Genomic DNA, 23,605 nt, shown 5'->3' on the forward strand with positions numbered 1-23,605 from the left:
CTTTCCCTCAGCAAGATCACCTGGATCATAGTGACGTGTTCAGTCTGAGTGCACAGTGAGCAGCTAGACTACACCCGTGTGGCACTGGTCCAACTGACGCAGCACATGGGACAGTCCGTATGGAGAGAGCAAAGGGACAATTTTGAAATGAGCCCACGGCTGCAACAGTAAACATCTCTCCAGTGCTGATGAGATGCCTTTCTCCTCCAAAGTAAAGCCAGTCCAACATTACCAGGAGTGCAATACAGCAGGGTGACCAAGATAGGAAGAGAATCTTTTTTTTAATAACCAAATCAACTGATTTATATATATATATATATATATATATATATAAATATTTTTATATTTTTTTGGAATACATTTTATAGAACAGTACTCAATGTACAACCGAATATCTGAATGTATATTTCATTATGCAATTTTTGTAGGAAAATATGAAATCTATGAAGCCAAATGGACTTTGGTAATGCTTCTCTTTATATAATTCCAAAAGAAAAAAGAAAAAAAAGGAATAAGGTGTGCAAAATGATGCGCAAAAAACATAATGTCGCTGATATGCTATCTTGAAACTGTTATCTAACCTCATGACCATCTATATAACACGAGTAGGAAATAAAAAATATAGTACTCACGTATAAACTTAGAAAAATGCCACAATCAGCTTGAGTTTTAGTAAACGAATTTACAGAGTAAGACTTTATGTATGATTTACTTTCTGCTATTACATACATAAATATGTTCATGAATAAAACTGTGGATCCTTCATGCATTTTCTGCACTTGGATATTTTCCTGCAAAACAAAGAACTATGAAAGAAATGACGGAATAACTCACAAATAAACAGATAAAATCCACAGGGTGGTTGTACTCAGTGGCTGAGTTCTAGATCCAGAGTGAAGTTCATCACAAAACTCTTCAGTACTGTAGAATTTAGTTTATTGAATTTGCACATAAAGGTATTTTCACATTTTTATAGTTTTTTTCCCTTAAATAACTTTCTTTTATTGTTTTCCCACTAACCCAGATTACAAGCAAAAAGGTTTTTTTCTTTGATAACCATGGGCTATGCAGTTCTTCGCTAACATTTCCTCTCAGTCATTTCACATCCTGATTTCCTGCTTTAGGTCATCTCCAATCACAGTCACTCCTTCAGCTGCACAGAAGACTAAAATGATCTCACAATAGCACCTTTGGTAGGAGGGAGTCTAACTACTGTCCAATCGATGTAGACACCGGATATTTTCAAAAACAAACAAGACAGAGACTGAAGACTGAAGTGCTCACATAAATTTGAATCGTAGTCTCATACCTACAGCGGCCTATAGAGAAAAAAAGAAGTTACTACTTTTGTGAAGACTCGAATTTGGTTTAAGATGCACTCTTGTAAATTAATTTGACATAGTAAACATCAGAACAACATAAAAGAAAGCACGAGCTGAGCCAAGCGGACACAATGTTAAGTCGGAGCTGTGCTTGCTCACAGTATGCGAATAAATTACTGTTAAGAAATATGATTAACTGCTCATTTCACATTGCATCGTTTACACATAGGGTTACACACATACACACAAGAAGCAGCATATTGTCCAAATGTAGATTTATTGTTGAGGTATGAATAATCTCGCTTTGAAAGCTTATTTTATATATGAAATACTTAATATACACTTAATCTGCCAATTGCATGGGCTGAATGATGAATTTAATTGAGGCGACTAATTTAACACCCCCCTCCCCCTCATTTGGCTCTTCCTTCTTCGGGGTGCAGTGTTGTGGCTCAGTGCTCGTTTCTCTCAGGCTGCGATGCTTCAGTGCAACAAGATGCAGTAAGGCTGGTGGGTGAATAAAGGACTCGTGATCTCTGAGTGCTGAGATGTGACGCCACAGGCTTCTGTCTCTAGCTCCAGCAACACTGGGACTGTAAACATGTTTCCAATATTACCATTCAGATAGGAATGAATCCTGCAAAGAAACACTCCAGATGTGGTATTACTACTGTGGTTTTACTCCGTGGCTTTGTCGTTATTACTGATTGTCACTGGGTGGTAACCATCGTCAGCTGTGTGGTTCTTTAGGTCCCGTGCAATGAAGAATGTAATGGCTGATGGTGCTAAAAGGTGAGACAGAGATGAAGATGAAGCGGTGGTGGAGGTGAGGGTGAAGTGGAGGGCAGGCTGGCTCAAATGAAGGTGGGAGGTGGTGCTCGTCTAGTCGTCCTTCTCCACTATGACCTCCCCGTGAAGCATCCTTCTTCTCTGCCGCAGCATGTGGAAGTAGAGCTGAGGAAACACTGCGAGAAAGACGAGAGCGTGTTCAGGGTGACTGTGACTATGATGAACACAAACGAAAGCAAGTTAGAGTGAAATACAAATTCACAACTCTCAACTTGGTCTCAATTCTGAATAAGAAGCAGCACAGTGGGAAGACATGCATTCACAGACATAAGCCACTGGGGTGGTCTGGCAAAGCCTGGAGCCTATTACAGCTGACAACTTTTCCATATATTCCATGACATTTGGTCCGTATTTTTTTGAACAAAGGCTATTTTTGTCGTTTTGTATCAAATAATCAACATCGGATTTAAGTAAAAACTTTCAGCTTTAATTCAAAGGATTTGACACGCATTTTGCATGAACTGTTGAGCAGTTACAGCCATTTTCATACAGTGCAGTATGTTTTCAGGGGCTCAAAAGTACATGAACAAGTGAGTCTTACTCCCTCCCATCATTTCATGACAAATTATGCAGGCAAGAGACCTGGAGTTGCTTCCAGGTGTTGAACTTGCATTCGGTATCTTTTCACTGGAACTCTCAACCTGAGGACCAAAGACATGTCAGTGGGAGTGAAGTAGGGCTGCCTCGATTTGTCGACTAGTCACGATTACGTCGACTATCAAAATCGTCGACGACTGATTTAATAGTCGACGCGTCGTTTGAAACTTTGTACGATCACAAAAGACGCAGGAATGAGTGGCAGGATTTAAGAGTGTAATAACGGACTGAAACAGAAGATGGCAGCATTGCATGTACAAGGATGTCAGCTACCGTTAAACCCCGAAGAAGAAGAAGAAGAAGAAGAAGAAGCAGCTGTATCCCAGAATTCATAGCGCGGCCCAGCGCAGTTTCCAACAATGGCGGCAGCTAGTTAGTTTTAATGTTACTCTTATTATTCTTTCTGGGTCACAAAATAAACGTTTAACATATTTTCAGGCGAGAATGTAGCTGTGTAAACCTCAAATATCTGCTCAGTTTATCAGGACACCACATATTTTCAAAAGTGCTCCGACGTTTTCGGAGACGTCTGTTACCCACTAGCTCGATAGCGAGCCGGGGGCTAGGCTCACTAGCGCCGTGAGAACACCGGACTCCCCGCAAATCGTTTTCAAACCCACCGCCGTCTTTCGCTACTCAGGTTAAATATATATGAGTCACTTAGATAACTTAAATGTTATTGTTTGGCTTTTTTTTTTAGTATTTTATTTGTTCCTGAGTAAATCAGTTTGTCTGAGATTAAAGTTATAGTTTTTACACAGCTGAATAAACATCAAACAGACAGCTGATTATCAGAAGTGTGAGATGCTCCAGAATATACTCCGGTGTCCTGTTATATTTTAGATAGCAAGGAGTTTATTAAACTTCACCGAAACAATCTGCAAATTTCATTAAAATTTAATAAACTATCATCTTGTCTTTATTTTTAGTTAGCACAGACCTTAAACACTTAAAGCTGTAAGCTAATGATAGTTATATAAGAGCAGATGCTGCTGGTGCAATAAGCTGTAGTTTTACGTCTAATGGATGATGATCTGATTAGTCGACTAATCGCAAAAATAATCGGTGACTAGTCGACTATCAAAATAATCGTTTGTGGCAGCCCTAGAGTGAAGTAGGCCATCATTAGTGAGACAGCAAAAACTTGTGGCCGAATCAAGAATGTGGTTAATTCTTAAAAAGAATAAATGAATTGGTTAGCTCATTAACATCAAAAGGTCCAGAAGACCACAAGAAACAACTACACGGGATGATCGCAGAATTATTTCCATGGTTAAGAAAAACCCTTTACAACACTGAGCTCAGTCAAGAGTGTGGAGAAAGTAGGAGTACTATCAAAGTCGATGAACAAGAGATGGCTTCATGGATGGAAACACAGAGTTTACAACAAGTTGCAACCCACTTGTTATAATCATGAATGAGAAGACCAGATTGGACTAGATTAAAATTTAAATCTAATCTGTGACTTGTGACAGTGCTGTGAATAATAAGTGTACAGGACTACACTCTCTGCTCAGATTCAGCCAAATACTGCAAAACCGATCAGACAGAGCTTCACTGTGCAAATTGAGAACAAGCCAAAGCAAACTGCAAAAGCAAGCCAAGAGTTTCTCAAGCCCAAGAAAAGGGATATTCTTCAGTGGCCAAGTCAGTCACCCAATCTCAGATCAATAGTTATTAAATGAATGCAGAAAGACAAAAACCAGCAACTGAAGGTAGCATCACAAATCAATGAGAGAAAACAACATCTGGTGAAGTCTATGGATTCTAGACTTCAAGGAGTCATTGACAGCTGTGTTATGAAAAACGATCTTTATATTCAAAATTATGTACGACATGTGAACACACAGTATATTCCAAATAAAATTGGATATACCACAACAGATGATTCTATTCAAATTATAAAATGCCACCAAACATTGCACCACAGGACAGAAAAGCTGCTTTTGAGCAGAACAGGCAGAATTATTTGTACCACAACAGGAGAAAATACAGTTTAAAAATCATGCAGGATTTTGACCTACATGCCAAAACTGAAAGTGCACAATGTAGGCATGAAATTTGCTTCTTACATGGGATGTAGGACAGCATGACGATGATGAGGCAGTAGTAGTAGTCAAACGACACGTTATACTTGTTTGGGAGCCTCATGGAGTACATTCCAGACCTGCGTACGAACGGCAGCGCAGCATAAATGGTGAGCAGCTCACCAACGACTCCCACCGGGTACAAGACAATGAAGAGGTTGTATCTGGGGGAAGAAGAAAGAGCAGGATGGATGTCTTCAAATCCAGCAGCGTGATCACTTTAGCACTCACACAGTTAGGACAGTTGACAGTCAGAGGATGTTAATACACTCACATGCATATTGAAAACACAGGAAGATGACTGACACAGGGGCCAGACACTGTAACAAAAGCTGCCTTGAGTTGTGGACATAAAACTTCCCTCGAGGTATTCCAGAGATATGGTGGTCAAGCAGCACATTGTAAAAAAGTAATATTTTCACATTTTTTCCATCTTCAGGAACTCTGAGTGATTTTGGTTCTGGATAACTCCAAGGTATCATTTTCTTTTTACACTTTCATGCTGTTCACATGCAAAAGTTAAAAAAAAAAATCAACCTTTTTGTTCATGCAGTTCATTTTAATTGAGAGAAAGTCAAGAATAAGATCATATTCCAGCATTAAGTAATAAGCTGATTTGTTGTTACAATAATGTTTCATTGCCTGCTGGATATAAAATATGCATTATTACTTTCCAGCAGCTCCTCACCTTATTTCATGCCAGTGCACAGTTTTGCAACTGAAGGCATAATTACATTGGTCCACTGAACTGGCATGTGTGCAAAAACCTTCTGACATCTGAGACTTTAATGTTCCCAAACTATAATTTGTGAACTGGTATGTTAAGAACAACCAGGAACACAGCATCTTTTGCCTCACTGTTTGTTTGCAGTGGGCACATTACCAAACAAAAATGACCAAAATATTGAACTGAATCCAATTTTCTAAGATTAGAAAGCCCACACAAATATGTGGGAATACACTGCATGAATTCCCACAGATCTGATTTATAGTAAATAAAAGAAACCAATTGAAGTTCTTTAAAGCAACTCAAAAGACAAGAATAAGAAATACTAGGTTCAATTTTAGTGGTTAGACTGGTCATCAAAGAACAGAGGGTATACAAAAGAAGTCACTTAAACCTCTCCAATAAATAATCTTAAATAAAATGTCAAAAACTGCATTGTTTCAAGCTCACTGTCAATATACCTGAATATACCTGCAATCACTGCTAAACGCTTAAAACTACTTATTACTAAAACAGTCCTGATTAAATCTGATGTTTGACAATCTAAGCACCAGAACGTTCTCTTTGTTGGATGGGCTGTGTCTATCTACATCCTAGAATTACATGAGGGAATTGTCAAAACAATTGTGCAAGAAACATATGAGATTTCACAAAGATGGAAAATGATGCAAGATGACTAATCAACTAAAATCAACTCGAAATTGCAAGATTAACGATTAAAGATCTCTTATGCTCCACATTTTTGTTTCTAGCTTTGCATGGCTCACAGTTGTTGTTTATCTTATAGTAGGACTTCCAGTTTATCCACCAAAATAGCAAATAAGTCATTTTACCTCTTAAGCAACTCTTTTAACCAACTTTCTTCTGATTGGGTTCCCCTCACAAACAGCAGTTTAAGCAGCATGAGGGTGGGGCTGCTGCACTCACAGTCAGAGGCAAATCAGGGATATCCCCTCTCATAAAGAAGCAAGAAGAGAAAAGCTTCCTAAATTGCTTGTTTGAAACAGTTTGAAACATGTATCTGGCAGAAAATAAGGAAAGGGTAACAGGTCAACTTTAAACAACGTTAAACATCATCAAAGTCTGACGATTACTGGGAGCATGTTCTATGGTCAAACAAGGCCAAGACAAATTTGTTGGGCTCCAATATGGTCCAGCATATATGGACTGAACTGCACCCAGAAAGTAGTCCTGAAATAAAAAGTTGCTGGAATGAACAGATGTATAGATTCGGTATATCCACAGGAACATATGGTGCAAACACTGGCAGACAAGATGAAGCTTGGCAGAAGAGAAATATGGAAACGATACAAACAACGCTCACGCCTCAAATCACACAAATGTCTGTTTTCTCTACAGGAGGTGAAAAAGGAAAACTTTAAAGTGGAGAAGGATATCATCAGACTTAAATAACATGCAATACTTTGGGGGTATATTAAAGAGAAAGGAATAGCCCAAGAAATCTGTTCAATGCCGACACTGTCCACGCTCAGTAGGACTGAATCTATCACCAGAAAATGTACATGGATACACAACACAAAAATACATTAATTAAATAATGAATCAATCTCTGTAATATACTGATCTTTGGGGCCTGTTAACAGGTTATCTGAAATAAATGTAAATTTCAGATTCAAAGCAATTAATAAGGTAGTCCAATTCTGATTTTGTATCAGGGAGTTTTTCGGAAAGCCTGATAATAACGAATTACAATTGTCCAGCCTAGAAGTAATAAATGCATGAACTAGCTTTTTAGCGCTACTCTGAGACGGGACGTTTCTAATTTTAGAGATGTTGTGCAGATGACACAAAGCAGTCCTGCATATTTCTTTAATATGCTCAGTGAAGGACATATCCTGTTCAAAAACGACTCCAAGAGTCCTCACAGTGTTATTAGAGGTCAAGCTAACAGCATCCAGAGTAAACATCTGTTTTTTTCTAAGATATTTCTAAGATTTTTAGAACAGAATACAATAACCTCAGGTTTTTATGAATTTGGAAGCAGGAAATCAGAGGTCATCAGTCTTTATGTGTTTAAGTCAGAGTGTTTCATCTGGCTTCATGTATCAATAAAGCTGGGTATCATCTTCATAGCAATAAAAATGTATTCTATGCCGTCCAATTACAACTTCAGTTGCATACCGTATACAGAACTGTGACCTTATGAAGCAAAGCAGCCAATCAGGAAGAGGCTACAGTAGTGATGATATAGTAAATAAGAACTGAAAAAGTGCGAGGATGTTTTTAGCAACACTGACATTAAATCTATGCACAGGAAAAAAAAATAGTAACCACATCAATATGTGGTGACAAATTGGTCATAATATATTGGAAATTGAGAAAAAAAAGATATTAGTGCCTAAGAAAGAGGCTGTTTGTATTTTATTACTTAATAGTCCTTTATTTATCCAGGTAAAATCTCAATGAGATTAAAAATCTCATTTCCAAGAGAGACCTGACATCATGGCAACAAAAGTCAAAATACATGTATATAAGTATATAACATAAAAAAATACAATATCCCATACGAACATGTGAAAAATATACAAAAACAGATCAAATTAAGAGCGACATTAAAAACAATTACACCGAGTAAAAGAGTTATTCTCTCGATAATTTCAGTTCCTTCTGCAGATTATTCCAGCAAGCAGGGGCAACGTATTTCAAAGCCTTTTTCCCCAATTCTGTTCTGATTTTTGGGACAATCAATTGTATTAAATTGTGAGAATGAAGGCTGCACTGGTTGTGGTTTTTACACATATAAACACATAAATAAGAGGGAACTAGCCCAAGCAAAGATTTATAGATAAAGATCAGCTAATGGGAGAGTCTGCGAATATACAAAGTCTATGTCTCTTAGGAGACGTAGCTAACAACTCTTTGCCATTTGAGAATAACATGAACTTGGATTTCTCTGGATTTAACACCAACTTAAGTTGAGTTAAATGGGACTGAACAACATCAAAGGCAGACTGCAGAATTATAGGGTTTGTGCTACTGAAGGAGATGAACAACAGATAATTGTATCATCTGCATAAAGATGGAAAGCAGCATTTGATAAATTATCACAAAGGTTCTTTATGTAACGAGAAAAGAGCAATGGACCTAATGTGGAGCCCTGCAGAACTCCTTTGGATAATGGGAGAAAAGAGGAAGAAGACCCAGCAGCAAGGAAACACTGTGTTCTTGAAAAACCAACGGTAGAACTCCTGCACACAACTAAGTTAATCACAAAGTACCAACTTAATTTCTCGTCACCGCCCCAAATAACAGTGAGACAGCATGCCTCTTCCTATGATGGCAGCTCTCTCCAGGACCAAATGATATGCCATGACTCAGGACTATAGAGTTCCTGTATTTAGTGGGGACCACAGCAAAGGCTCGGGGGAGCGTCTCAGCGGATGAGAGAAATGTTGGGTGAACATTCCGTGACCAAAACAGATGGTCTTAAAAACAGGAGCAGCTGAACATGAGCCCCTTGCCAGGGGCCTGTCGTCTCCTCCGTGCTTAAAGAAAGACGTGAAGGGTGGGGGCGGGGAGGCGAAGGGTGCCATTCAAGAGCACAAGAATCCAGAGCAGAAACAAAAGAGTGGCTGGCATTAGATGGACCGCCTGAAGAATCACGTGACACAGCGAAGCAGAAAGAATAAATAAAATTAAGATGCCGAGCCTGCGCGCTGGACAGCCTTCAGTGGGGACGGCTCACGTTTCTACTAACGACTCCAGTTTCAGGTGAGCTGCTTCGAGGCCAGAACGACACATCACAAGTACTCTGCCTTCAACTAGAGCTGGGCGATAGAACGATAACGATATGTATCGCGATATAACGTTTACTCGATAGAGAAATTAAACTATCGCGATAGACCTCGCCGCTCTTGTCCTCAAAGAAAAAAAAAAAAGGTCAGCCAATCCAAATTAAGTAGCGCAGAGCCGAACCAATCACAGCCGCAGCGTCACGTCGCGTGGCTTGTTACGTACAGCACAAGTGCCAAGCCGCACGTGTGTTTGTTTGGGAAGTAGCCAGCAGGTAATGGAGGAAATGAGTGTGCCGACTAGAAAAATCAACCGAGCGTGACCGAAGAGAAAAAAGATGATGGTTCCAATGCCGGAGAGATTGTCGAACGGAAGAGCCATAGAAGTTCCGTAGTGTGAAGGTATTTCGGCTATTTCAAGTCTGACAAAAAATAGAGTAGCGTGCACTGTAAATTGTGCCGAAAGCAAGTCTGGAAATACAATAAACTGGTGCATGCGTCACACTGTGCGCCACGTTATTGTTTCGGTGAAATGAATTTCTACAATACTGTTACTGTTAATTCTACTCTCTGCAGTGTTTAAATGCTTACATATACACACAGTTACTGTCCGTCCACACATACAACTCGGTTCTGCTTCTATGCCCCAGCTTTGTTTACTTTTTCCCACCGAGGCTTCTAGACTTCTGATTGGCCAACATTTCGGCACGGTTAGGAATCTAGCGCCACCTGCTGCTTTGGCATGTTCATAGCAGCGTTTTCCTTCATTTCTGCCTTTATGTGTGGACGGGATTATTTTTTAAAACGAAAACGGAAAATCTCAGTTTTCAAAGATACCCGTGTACGTGTGGACGTAGCCTCAGTCTCTGACTGGAAGCGCTAATTCGTCATTCGGCTTTTGTCAGACTAAAGTAACTGTTAAAACTGTTTGAAAAGCTAAGCTATACAACAAGGAGAGATTGAGAATTTCCTTTTAGTGCTCAGTTTATTTGATATTGACAAAAGTTAGTCAGTTTTGTCTGATCTTCTGTAAAACAAACTAAGATTTATTTTTAGAATTAATATTTTGTTTCTAAGTGGAATTGACAGTTTAGTCTGTTTCGTTTGTCCTATTTTGAAACTTAAACGCTTTAGCGGCTGCCTTTTGTGTAGTTTGCAATATTTGCCTTTATTTATCTGAAAAAGTCTCATGTTCCTTAAGTACATCTACCCTGTTGAACTTATTATGGGAAATAAATATTTAAATAAAAACAAGCTGCTGATTATTTAACATTTTACTTGTGAGCAACGGCACATTTAAATCTTACAAATATAGTTATTTGGCTTATATCGTGATAGATATCGTTATCGCCTGAAATGAAAAAAACATATCGTGATATGAAAAAATCTCATATCGCCCAGCTCTACCTTCAACACAAGACAGGTATTATATTTCACTACAGCTGAGAATATTTCTTTCACAAAAAATGCCTGGTTTCAGCCTCTTTCAGCAACTAACTAAACTTATTCAGAAATTCTTTATGTTTTAGGCAGAAGTTAAAACCAAAAGATAAACAAGCATTTCACCTTTTCCTGTTTCCTCAGAGTGCTGTGTTAGTGGTTAGATCACTGACCACAAACAGAATGGCTAATGAGGTGCTAATCAATAAACACACACATGCGACTCCTCTTTGTATTAGACGACAGATACTTAATACACGCGCGGCGCTACAAGGCCAAGAAAGCATGCCAGAGGTGAATTCACCGGATTAGGCCGACATGCTCAGACAGTGTCCCGAAACAGGAAAGACAATTCAAACTCATCCCAGCCCCAGCTAACGGTGTCTCCACCTGGCCCATTTGATGAAGTACGGCAGGTGGTTGAGCAGTTTGAATGTGTAGTAGGAATATCTGATAATCTCTGTCATCGTCCACACAACCAGAAATAGGATTACGCTTTCTTCACTCTGGATCTTTAAGTCAGGAAAATGGCAAAAAATAAAGAGTTAAAAGAAGCTTCAAACCTGACAGGTGCAGCTCTTACAGGCAAAAAGATGAGAAAAGTACGATTTTTATGTGGGGGGAAAAAAGCAACTGGACAGACTGTGTTCCAGAATAGTTGTGACAATACATACAGTGTGTGGAGGTTAAGAGTACTGTGGTGAAATCTGTCAACTAAAGACTGATCAATTGTAAAAAGTCACGGAGTTGCGGTTTATCATAAAAGTCACCTGTCTGATGCTGTTGGTGATGAACCAAACCATGAAAATCCGCGAACACACTTGAACCCCAGTTACAATCACAGAAGTCCTCACGATTCCTGCAACACAGCCAAAGTAAGAAACAAAAATCACCAATAAATACATGGCCAGATGAGGGAATTTATCTGAATCTGTACAAATTAGCCAAATATTTTCATGTAAGTTGTCACATACCAATGGCACAATGTCCCACCTGTAAGACAAGCAACACAAACAGCAGTAAAAATGACTGCCTTGTTAAAGTCTAAGAAAAAAGTATTTGTTTTTTAAATTCACTAATTCACTAAAGTCCCACTTGTGACAGGAAACGCTATAGACTGTAAATCAAAGATGGACATGGCACCATTGTGTCACCCAATGGTCTGTGGACTAATTCTGAAACTTTCCATTTGCTATTTCGGCTATTTAAAACCAGACAAGAACATCTTTGAACAAAAGATGGTAAACTGTCCAGCTAAAACATTGTTAGCAAAGTGCATCCTTCACTAACTTTCATCCTACTGGGATGATAGTTTTGGCTAGCGAAAAACAGGCTTACGACAAAATACACTTGCCATTATATAAAAAAGAACACTGCACACCTATTAGGTAGCTATTTGTCAAGGACAATAAAGCTACACCCTCCTGCTCTATTGTCTATTTATTATAGCTCAGCTGATTTATTGGCAGGATAATATTATCAGCCAAAATAAGCTACTTACTAATCTATCTTTACTGGCATTTATAACAGAGAAATTTTAAAGCAAAGAAAATAGTGAGAAACACCCTTCAATTATCTTAAGGATGTTGTCATTTCATAGTTTGTCCACCAGGGGGCATCTTCCCTTTTTGAACGCCACAAACGCAACAACAAGTGTGAACAAATAAATAACTGCATATAACAACTGTTAGAGTAATCCGTTAATGTATAAAATATCAATTGAAATATCAAAATAACCAAATATTAACATCAGAGCTAGCATCGGTCTTAATATCCCTGTTGACAAGCCTTAAAACTGATGATTACAACCATAAAAATCAAGATATAAATGTTTAAGTAGGTCATTTTAAAAAAAATTGAGTAGTATGGTTGTTTTCTCGTAGACTTATATACTGACCGATAGCTTTTTACCACCTGTTGCCCCCTGCTGGCCATTAACTATAAAGTTATGCATTTTCTTCAATTTTCAGGCCGAAATTCTTTTTTTTTTTTCCACACAGTCTCTAAGACTTAAAAGTCTTACCTCAACTAATGCAAAGGTCTGGAAAAACTTGAGTGTCCTTGCTATACTTCTGTACAGACCCTTGTGTGTGCCTTTCTGTATGTAGAAGCGTGTCATTGCCATGGCCAAAACCAGCCACCTGCAGACAAATAAAAATCACACAACCGCTCAGTGCAACTGAAATGTGAAAGGAGAAAATTAGTGTAAAGGACAGACATTTTTCTGCAATGGAAAAAACAAACAAAAATAACTGTGACACAACTGGAAATATAATCTTTTAAACCTAATTTAAGTCATTTAGTCACCTCATAATAACATCAAACTGAGGATGACAATATGAATAGAACAGGAAACTTATAATAACACATTTGAGATGTAAATTTAAAGGGAAAAAACTTGGGAATTTAAACAACATAAATACTGAATGAAACTAAAAAAAATTATTAACATTTTCTAACCTTGTCACTGAAACCAAGGAATTCCCAGTACATGCTGACATACTGGGCTACAAAGCTGATAAAAATTCTCTCACTAAATGCTGCTTTTCACTATATCAATCACTATGTCATGTAATAAAGTAAAATAAATACTTTTCTTCAAAGGTATTCTGTAACAGACAGACATTACTGCCTCTATTTATCTGGTGTTACCTGTTTATTCCACTGAGACACCAGACAAATACAAAAAACCTAACATTGTCATAAAACTGGTCTGTTTGTGTTTTTCACTAGGCCACAACCACGGTTCAACAGCTATGCCACAATTTCTGATGGTAGACAAATTTACATTATGTTTATAAGTATACATGTATCAGACAGTTATCCATACATAAAGTGAGCACTGGAATAAATAAACTGGCAACTAAAATCAAAATAATAAAGAGGGCAAAATGGAATAGCTTGAGAAAGCAAACCAAAGCTGCAGCATTTTACATCAGGCAATTGTAACGGCACTTTCAGTGAAATATTAAAGAATAGCAGCAGCTACAAACTCTCTCTGCGACACACCAGCTTTACTCTATGTGTAAGTAAAACCACAGAAAAACAGGATTTTCCTTTTGATTGATCCCTTCTCTCCTTCTTGCATGTTCTGAGTCTGCCCCAGGGCATCCTCCCAGTTGGACAAGACCCCAACAGCTCGACCAGGACCAGCAAGCATCCTAGCCAGATGCTCAAACCACCCCAACTGTCTCCTTTCTGATGTGAGGGAGTAGAAGATTTTCCCTGACAAATAAAATTTGAAATAAAGAAAAACATCTAAAAAAAAAAATTGGATTAAATCTTTGAATTCAGTCAAGGGTTAGGGCATTTAAAAAAACAAAAACAAAAAACAAACAGGATACACACTTTAATGAGCTTTGTTTTTTGTTAATTTAGGAATGAGACAACTGTAGAACACAATAGCTCTATTAATACATGTTCTAATAATAGTTATGAATAAAAAACCTCTAAGAACTCACAAGTCTTGCATGTGCATGTTAAAAAAAACAACATATTATAAAAAATAAATCCAGCTGCAATGTTATATAAAAAAACTTTAAAAAATCCTGCACAGTAGATAGGATGAGCAGCCAAGAAGCATCCTCACTCAGCTGTTTATAGCCACCAGTGAGTCCATTTAAGTTGATTTATAAAAAGGATCTCATACTGATAAGCGGAGCGCAAGTGAAGCTTTCTTAATGCATATTGTCGCTAAATGTCCTCATAAGGAAAACCTATGTTTGTGTGTACACGTCTTTCCCTGATGTCATGCACCTTTCACTGAGGACGCACCAGCTGTGACGTTCTAGACCAACACCAGTGCTGTGAAAAAGAATTCACCCCATTTCCCGATTTCCTATTTTTTGCATATTTGTCACAAATTTTAATATTAGACAAGGAAACACAGAGAAGATGCAAAATACAGTTTTTAAATGATGACATTTTATTTATTACGAGGGGGGAAAGCTATCCAAATCTGCTCGGCCCTATGTGAAAAAGTAACTGGACCCTAAACCGTGTATCATAATGATCCCAAACTATCTCAAACTGATTTCAGTTCAGGCTTTGACTAGACCACACCAAAACCAGGATCATTTTTCTGCTGTATAACCCGAGGGAGCTTGAGCTTCCAGCCATGAACTAATGGTTGGAGATTCTCATTCTGGATTTTCTAATAGAAAGCATCAATTACACCAAGTCGTCCTGGTGCTGAAACAACAGAGCAGCACCAGACCATCACACTACCACCACCTGTTGCTATGATGTTCTTTTTATGCAAAGCACTGTTACTTTAGGCAAGATGAGCCTTTCTTTGTCGTCAGTGGTTTTCTCCTTGAACTCTCCCATGGATGCCATTTTTGACCAGCCTCTTTGTTATTGTTCAGTCGTGAACTCTGACCCTAACTGAAGTGAGGCCTGCAGTTCTGTAGATGTTCTGGGTTCTTTTGTGACCTAATGGATGAGTCACTTGTGCGCTCTTAGAGTAATATTGGTAGGCCGACCTCTACTGGGAAGGTTTGCAACTGTTTCAAGTTTTCTCCATTTGCGTATAATGGCTCTCACGCCGAAGGCCTTAGAAATTACTTTGTATCCCAGACTGATGGATGTCAATTACTTTGTTTGTCAGTCGTTTCTGTAGATTGTGGCTTTACTCGTTGCTATCTGAGATCTTTTAGCCTATTTCCCTTTGTCAGACAGCTTATAGTTAAGTGATTTCTTGATCCAACACATCTAGCAGTAATCAGGCCTGGGTTTGGGTAGTGAAACTGAACTCAGATTTTCTTTTTTAAATGGGGTTATTCACAGTTAATTCATAATGTATCAAGAGGATAATAGAGGGAGGAGGGGTGTATATAATGTTTTCCACATAGGGCCAAGTAGATTTGGACAGCTGCAATTTTACTTATCTTTGACTAACACATGAAAAACAAGTTACTAAGTTGGACAGAGTCACAACGATGTGCACAAATATATTCTTGTTTTATTTCGTGTTATAATTATTATTATTATTATTAAAGTGATCAGTACCTGAAGCCATGCGCCAAACTGGAAGCGCTTAGTCACCACTGATCCAGTGACCCCAACACCTCCGCTATTCTCAAGTTCTCATGTGTTTGTCCTTTATCACAACACAGGAAGCTCTCTTCACACAAACGTTGTTGTTATTAAAAATGTGCCCATTGAGCACTTCACTGTCCCAGACCTGAGCTCCAGTGTCAGCGCGGTCCGGCTATACTTATCACTGCAACTGTCGGACGCACTGTGGGCCTTGACGCTGACACCATGCAGCCAGCCCTATTTGGACACGGCTGTTGCGCCAGCCTGCCACTTTCACCAAACACCATTCATTCATTTTCCAACACTCGAGACAAATAACGGTCGCTCGTTTCTTCGTAGAAACTACCAAACTGACCGCTAAAGCTTGCTCAAACTCAATTGCGACGACGAACTGCTAAATCCAAGCGAGCTGAACAGGCACTTTCGGCGGAGACGCAGTCCTATAAACAGCAACACACGCTTACGGTTTTTTAGGGAGCGGCTATAACTTCACTGCCTTTCTTATTAATAGGCGACAGGGGCGGAATAACGCACGTACCCGGCGGTCATGGCGATGTTGTAGAAAGTGAGCCATGCGGTAGCGAGGGTGCTTTTCGTTCTCTTTTTGTTGTTGTTTTCCTTCTCCTCAACCGTGCCGTCCTCCTCGCTGGACGCCATGGTACCGGGGGCAGGGTGGGGAAGTCAGGAAGGGAGCTGACAGCTGGGGCTAGTAGGGAGGGGAGCAGCGGGGTTATCCATCCATCCATCCATCTATCTAGCTATCCGCCCATGGATCCCCCTCTCGCGGGACTAGTGAAACAAGTGCGTGGCCTGCCGGTGAGGCAAAGACTAGTGAAATAAAGCCGGCTTGTCACGGCTCAGTTGGTGCAACTATAGAAATTCAGGCTTATTTTCACCCCAATCTTCAGCTCAGCGTGAACAAGTTTAGGTATAACTTTTATAAATTAGATAACATCACATAAGACAAAGAAGAGCAGTTTTTCTACACGATGAAGAAATGTTGTAGCAAATGACAAAGACCTGTCAGGATGATTGTTTGGACTTAAACTGCAAGAAGTAAAGGTGTAAAATTGCAGACATAGATAATGTAATTATAAATGTGTTGTAAATGGCCATGGCCAAAGTGTTTATCAGTAGAAAAAGCTGTAAAACCTGTGAAAATATAGGAAAACCTATGAAAAATATAAGTCCGAAATTTATGAACTGATGGTTACTTTTTCCCCAAGCCTTCCCATTGGCTGGATTGGAGGCCTTGCTTGGCTGATTCTGGCCCCCAGGCCTTATGTTTCACACCCCTTGCTCTACGTATATATCCCATTGAATTGTGTTCAGTATACCTCAAATTTGTTTATTAGTTTTATTAACTAATTATTGATGTAATAAATCAAAGTGATTTAGTGGTAATTAAAATGTGATCAGAAGTTAAAAACTGATGATGATTCATGTCATCATAACACACTGTTCACCCCTACATAACCCCTACATGAGTCTCAGTAACACTATTGGTATCGGCAACACTGGCCTTGTATTTACTTGGTATTACCAAAGTATGGATACCAAAATTTGCAGTATCATACATTTGGCCTTGACTGACAGGCCACAGTTTCACCACATGTCAAGCACATTTTGACATACTCCAATGGGGCAAGTTGCCAAAACCAGCCCTGATTAGATAGCGACTGTATCTGCTATCTGCTATGTGAGCCTTGATCTTCAGGATTTTAAGAAAATCCTATACAAATGCAAATAAAAAACAGTTTTACTGACTTTGAGCTCTGGGGTCACAGTTTCTTTATTTATTGTTGATAATCAATAATTTGATGAAGTACTTAAATTATTAAGATACAACATTTTGAATCGTTTCAAATTTCGTTGGTATTGCACAGGACTGTAATTGCTTGGGAGTATACAGGTATCAGCCTGTACTGGACTGAGTTGTGCTCTCATGAAGGAACTGCTTCAGAAACCGCGTCGATGCAGAATCTAAAATTAGCTCTTCTAATGACACCACGTAGAAATGTGTGCAAACCGAAGACAGCACTGAATATAGTCCAGATTATCTAATCCTGATCCAGTTACTTGATCAAGTGTTCACACGTCTGAAGACAGCAATGGCACAATGTCCAGCTGTGTGGGTTTTGCAGACACAAATCTAAACAATTCAGCAACATTTTTACTCCGTCGTCACTTTTATGCAGCGATATTGGTCTGTGGCATAGCAGATACTGTGGCTTGATGGCTTTAGAACCAAAGACAGATAAAATTACTTCATGAATGCTTTTGACTGGTAAAGTTCTAGCTGGGCTTTGGTGGGGAAAAAAGTCTCATGTCGCTTATTATTATGATGCAACAAATCATAATCAAGCGCCTGAATTTGATGAACAATAACATGTTGAACTGACAGCAATTTCAAAGCACGAATGCATTTGCAATTGTTACAAAACAGTGTGGATTCCAAAATTTTGCAGTTAGAACACTTTGCCACTAGATGGTGATATATAAGCATGAGAGGAGTCGATGTGTTTTTAGTGGTATCTTGTTTCTTGGGTTACAGCCAGTAGTCCTGGGATGCTGATTATACTGTGGGAGTAATTAACTTGTGTTTCTTATATTTGGAGAATTCCCAGGAAGAATACAAGGTACACATCATTAAAGCTGTGTGGACTGTGATGTGATAAGCCTGAAAAACACTGGCTGAGATGCTGTTTTTACCTCGGATTGCCCCAAAGCGATTGCTGTGTCACATGCATGTCCTTCAGGGTGTAAAGTTAGACGAACTTTGTTTGTACGTTGTATCAAAAGAGAGCAAAGGGCCGGTCACATCACCGCCACGCCAAGGCACACAATGCCTAGTGCAGTGTAAGCAGTTGGGTGAGCAGAGAGCCAGGGCTGTGGTGTGTGGAAAATGCTAGTGGAGGCAGACAATGCAGAGGTCCGAGGCCTGACCAGCCCTCAGAGGGACAGGGGTCGCCTCACTGCGACAACAGCCCCTGTCTCCCTCCCTTCTTTTTCTTTTTGTGAGCTGCCACAGGATGGGCTCAGGGAGGACGGTGAAGTTTGCCCTGTGCGAGGTGCTGCAGTTTGCAGGCCTGTGCGTGCCACTCTTCATCGTCATGCAGAGGTTTGCTGTCATCGTTGCAAAGGTCAAAACATCAGCACAACCCCCCGGAGACGGCAGCACTGCCTACTGGTTGATCGTGGCCTCCTCTATTGCCTATGTGACCTCCACTGCCCTGCTGGTCTGGGTACCCCTGAAGTATATGGTCTTCATGAAGAAGAAATTTCTCATAGGGAGGAAGAAGTGGTGAGTTTCTCAGAATGAAGATTGAGAACTGGTCCGAGTTGTGTATGCTCAGCAGCTGGGATCCCAGTGCTGTCCTACGGGACCGAGACATGATCAGCTGGTTTGAGGCTGAACTGGCCTGTGACTGGTTTGGACAGAACTTGGCTGGTTAATACCAGGCTTTAGCAATTCCTGTCACTGACTTTAACTTCCTCCCTTGTTTTCTTTCTTGCCCTTTTTTTGTCTTTATATCAGGAGGCCAGTGACCCTTGTTTATGTGATCCTATCCACATTACCCTGCTTTGCCTTTCTCATTGCCAGCTCTGAGGTACAACACCCAACAGATTGTTTCTCACTGCTTTCATTTGTCATATCAGGTTTATCTCTGCTCTGATCATGAACTTTGACCTGTATGTTGCTATACTTGTAACATGACTCAACCTGTAATTGTAGATCCTTTGTAGTCATGTTGGGTGATTGTGTTTATACTCCAAAGAAGTTGCTATTAACTTAAACATATATCTATTACAACATTGTGTTTGGGAACATGGTGTATGACAGGATTCACAGTATCACTGAAACAAATGTGATGAGCTGTGAGAATCCTTATGGATCTCAGGAGAGGACTATCTAGCCTTATGGATAAGGAGCTACTGATAAGCAGCTTGGTTCCTCTTCCTGTCCATGCTGTCCTTGTCAAATCATGTCCACGAGGCACATTTTCACTTCCTAACTGGCTACAGCCCAGACCTTATTTGCCCTTTTTTGTGGCATTCTTTAAAGCTTAAGCAAACCTTTTGACCTTTGCTTATCTAGTGGCTTCAACATAAGAGCCATAAATTCTGCTAAGATGAGCAACTCGTCTGTTTAGGGCTGTGTCAAATGCCCTCGCTGCAAGTGACAAATCCCAAAATGTTTATTACCATTGAGGTGAACCAGTGGGCTCTGTAAAGATTAAAAGTGAGTAAATAATTACAGTACTCAGTCAGGCTAACAATTTTACGGTTGTTTATCCAGGTTCAGATAAATAACAACCTGAAACACGATACATTCACTGAGCTCCCCGTGTCACTAGTCCTCTTCTCGCTCATCTGCATTGACGTTGTGGAGAGGATACGACACTGCAGGCTGACCGGCCAGGGTGAGCGCAGCTCTCTCAACACATTACACAAATCACTCTTTGACTGCTGTAGATCCTGAACTTTCTGCTGCAGACTTGTATAGTAAAGTATGCTGGGTTTTGCATTGCAGGAGCTTGGAGGCAACTGCAAACACACTGTGAACATTTCTATACATCACTCGAGCAAAATGAAGAAATGAGCAGGATATTTCTTTGGACTGCTTCATTTCTCACTTATCCAAAATGAGGAAATGAGCAGGATATATTTTTAAATTTTTCTGAATCTGACATGGCAGAAGTAGGGAAATATATTTTCTTAAAAACCACATGATAAAACAGTTCATATGAATTTCTTCAAAGCCCAAATCGTTTGAATGAGCGATCTCTTGATTTATTGCCTCTGTCTAAACAGCAGATTAATGTTTATATCTGTGAGCCACATTATTTGTCTGATAGCCTTCAGCTGTCTCTTTGTAAATCTGGGCCGACACCACTTGATGATAAACAGCTTAAGTAAATATAATCCAAGATATTGTGTTTTCTTTTTCTTCTCTCCAGCTAATGACACCGAAAGAGATGCTGACATCCCTTCCACTGTCCTCACACATGTGGAACAAGTAGCACCAGTAACACCTATCACTCCAGCTGTGCCAGGGCCAGCTGTGCACAGGCAAGGTGTGCCCACTCCTATGCAACCAGGAGCAAACCAGCTCAATGACAGGAGCCAGAACGGAGCAGGAGCTCGACCAGAGACCAATGGGACGCTACCGGGCATACCAGGTAACAATGGGAGGCCATATGGCATGTCTGGATTGAGTGAACCATCAGGAAGCACCACACCGTACCACATATCTCCCTATGCATACACTGGGCCTCTGAGATTCCTGTGCGCCACTGATGCCCGTGCAGACGTGTTTGTGGACAGCTTTATGTTCTGGATGGATACGGTGGAGATGGTGAGAGTGGCAGGACATCCTCTGGTCTACTACTCAGGCTGGGTGTTTCCCATCTATATCTTCAGCTACCTATCATGCTTGCGTGTGGTGGTCATGCCCCACAGCCCCCTGCTTTCCTCCCTAGGAGTAGCCCTGCAGGATTTACCCTTCTTCTTTGTGCGCGTTGGCCTCATTGCCTTCTTCGGCTTTGTTACGCCCATCCTCTATCTGATGAAGAACTTGTTGGTCTCGCTGGCCTTCATCTACTTCAACTTTATGACCAAGTTGAAGGTCTTCAACACAGAGAGGATGTTTTTTTGAGACCAGCATTCAAGGGCAAACAAGCTTTTCCTTATTTTCTGTCATATATACATTAAATACTGTCACGACAGTGGGTGCTCATTTTAAACAGCCAAATTTGTAGATGATGGCTTCAGACTGCTCTAAACACTCTGTTTCAGACAGCTTTATGTCTTCTATGGCTCTCCATGGCATTATAGAGAGTCCATATCACTTATATGATCGTCTCAGGCACTTAGCTTTGCCTGTGAGCACAGAAGCCCCACCTACATGCTGTTTAAACCTTTGGTTTATAAAGGGCAGCCAATCAAAAGGAAACTGGCTAAACAAAGACTGAAATGAGATTTGTTTTTGAACCATGTGTCATGCACAGCTACTCAACTGCCTTAAAAGAGGTGGTTAAAGCAAAGGTTTGACACAAACACAGAATGTATTGATTCAGATGGTGGCTGCACCAGCACTTCTTAAAACGAGTCAAGTAATAGGTTAAGTACTAAAAGAACAAAAGGACTTCTCAAGTAGTTATTGCCAAGAGAGTTCATACCAGATGTTTACACCAAATAACAGGCCGAGCATTGAATATATGATGTTTTAGTGAGGAGTAGAAGAACAATATGTAATATGTTCATCAAATCTGGCATCACGCTAAATAAAAACCTGTTTAACTAGAAGACAATTATTGAAAAAGCTAAGAAAAAAATCTAGCTCAAATGTTCAAATTTATAAGACTGGGATTAATATATTGTAATTTTCAAGCATTTTTCTAGATTGTGATGCCACAGTGATTTTCTGTTATTACACCTAAGTTTTAATGGTACAAATGGCACTTAAACCCTGGTATTTTTTAAGATAACGTAATATTGAATAACTTACGAAAAAGTTCATTCTCAGACTTCATGATGGATTCACAATTCACAGCTGGTGCAGTCAAACCAAGTATGAATTTGTGCATGTGACAAAATGCATGATGGTAATTTTCACAGGCCAAAAGGGAGCTCTTAGGCAATGGAAACTACATGTCGAGTGACTGTTGTCATGTTATGTCCAAATATACTTTTTTTAAACCAAGAATGGCACTTTGGAAATGTACCTGTAATGTAATGATTTTTCTACAATCATAAAGTGCGGTGAATATGTAAAAGCATAAATTCATGTTGTTTATATTAGGTTGTTTTTTTGGCTAAGTTTCTATACAAAAAGAAAAACTGGTGTGAGATTGTGTCACTGATACATATATTTTGGTCAACTTAATAAAGAAACTCATAAAATATGTTGCAACTTTGACTTGTGAAATATTTTTTATGCAGACAAAATTCACTGGCACTGACCTCCCATGTATGTTTTTAGGAATTTTAAAAAAAACTCTGCTTAAATGTTTTTCCTTGTAATTCATCTGATCTTTTTCTAAATCCTCAAGAGCAGGGGTTTCCTGTTATTCTTCTGCAAAAACAACTTCATCACACACAAGAACAATGACAGGGCAGTCATTGTTCACTGAAACAATGACTACACTGAAAAGTGTAAAGTAAATTAATACAGCACTGACACAGCACTTTTGTGACAATTATCATTTTCTGAATAGACAAAGTTGCAGAACCAAAACAAATTAAATAAAGTAACACAAGACATTAACGTGAAAAAATACCAATAGCATACAGTAGGTACTATATTTTAATGACATAATGCCCACTGCAGTTTACACTCAGGTACTTGGACAATAGCAGGTTTTGTAATTTTGCTTCCAATCATTAGTATCGTGAGTTTTAACTCAACCAATCAAGATGTGACTACAGTGCACACATAAAGAAAAATAATGTAACATTTTTATTAAACCCTCTATTTGTTGTTTAGGGTTTAAATCCCATAACATATGTTTTCGTCTCTTATATCCACTCCTTTGATATTTCTATCTAGAAGATAGTAAGGACATTTACCCACTACACATATATGGGGCATATATTTGACTTTTTGTGTTCATCTTCCTAAAGTTGTAGTGGTATCGGGGTTAGCACCATTGCCTCACAACAAATGGGTTTGAAGCCACTGGCCACCTAGGTCCTTCCAAGATTGAATTCACTCACTGTTCCTGCAATCCGCATTGCAACCCACCTCCATTATATGCTCTTCACGCTACTTATAACTTACCGTGTAAG

The 23,605-nt window shown here is 39.5% G+C and overlaps 3 protein-coding genes across 3 annotated transcripts in view; 2 read left to right on the forward strand and 1 right to left on the reverse strand.

Moving 5' to 3' along the window:
- LOC146701833 (collectin-12-like) overlaps positions 1 to 854 on the forward strand; it is a 43,164-nt gene extending 42,310 nt beyond the window's left edge. The window contains exon 10 of the mRNA XM_085468207.1: positions 12 to 854. Coding sequence (XP_085324333.1) covers positions 12 to 31 — 20 coding nt within the window. The 3' untranslated portion in view covers positions 32 to 854. The remainder of the gene's footprint in view (positions 1 to 11) is intronic.
- A 65-nt stretch (positions 855 to 919) lies between these two features.
- On the reverse strand, positions 920 to 16,591 carry hacd1 (3-hydroxyacyl-CoA dehydratase 1). Its single transcript, XM_085468208.1, has 7 exons — positions 16,353 to 16,591; positions 12,798 to 12,915; positions 11,749 to 11,767; positions 11,545 to 11,633; positions 11,165 to 11,286; positions 4,841 to 5,019; positions 920 to 2,287 (listed from the first exon to the last, which is right to left on the reverse strand). The coding sequence occupies exons 1-7, from the start codon at positions 16,469 to 16,471 to the stop codon at positions 2,205 to 2,207; spliced, it is 729 nt and encodes a 242-aa protein (XP_085324334.1). The 5' UTR covers positions 16,472 to 16,591; the 3' UTR covers positions 920 to 2,204.
- Positions 16,592 to 18,846: 2,255 nt separating this feature from the next.
- On the forward strand, positions 18,847 to 21,473 carry LOC146701835 (transmembrane protein 236). The gene is made up of 4 exons (XM_085469212.1): positions 18,847 to 19,118; positions 19,353 to 19,425; positions 20,115 to 20,238; positions 20,776 to 21,473. Exons 1-4 carry the CDS (start codon positions 18,847 to 18,849, stop codon positions 21,471 to 21,473), a joined length of 1,167 nt encoding a protein of 388 aa, XP_085325338.1.
- Positions 21,474 to 23,605: the final 2,132 nt, after the last annotated feature.

Source organism: Copadichromis virginalis, linkage group LG9 (genome assembly GCF_057382275.1).
Source record: "Copadichromis virginalis isolate Kocher_CV1m ecotype Utaka linkage group LG9, C_Virginalis_male_GT1.1, whole genome shotgun sequence".
Taxonomy (NCBI): domain Eukaryota; kingdom Metazoa; phylum Chordata; class Actinopteri; order Cichliformes; family Cichlidae; genus Copadichromis; species Copadichromis virginalis.

Coding starts and splice junctions, on each gene's coding strand:
- hacd1 (XM_085468208.1), bottom strand. CDS start 16,471: ATGGCGTCCAGCGAGGAGGACGGCACGGTTGAGGAGAAGGAAAACAAC. Junction 12,916..16,352: donor AACATCGCCATGACCGCCGG/GTACGTGCGTTA, acceptor ATTTGTCTGCAG/GTGGCTGGTTTTGGCCATGG. Junction 11,287..11,544: donor TCACCAACAGCATCAGACAG/GTGACTTTTATG, acceptor CCTGACTTAAAG/ATCCAGAGTGAAGAAAGCGT.
- LOC146701835 (XM_085469212.1), top strand. CDS start 18,847: ATGGGCTCAGGGAGGACGGTGAAGTTTGCCCTGTGCGAGGTGCTGCAG. Junction 19,119..19,352: donor CTCATAGGGAGGAAGAAGTG/GTGAGTTTCTCA, acceptor TCTTTATATCAG/GAGGCCAGTGACCCTTGTTT. Junction 19,426..20,114: donor TTCTCATTGCCAGCTCTGAG/GTACAACACCCA, acceptor TTGTTTATCCAG/GTTCAGATAAATAACAACCT.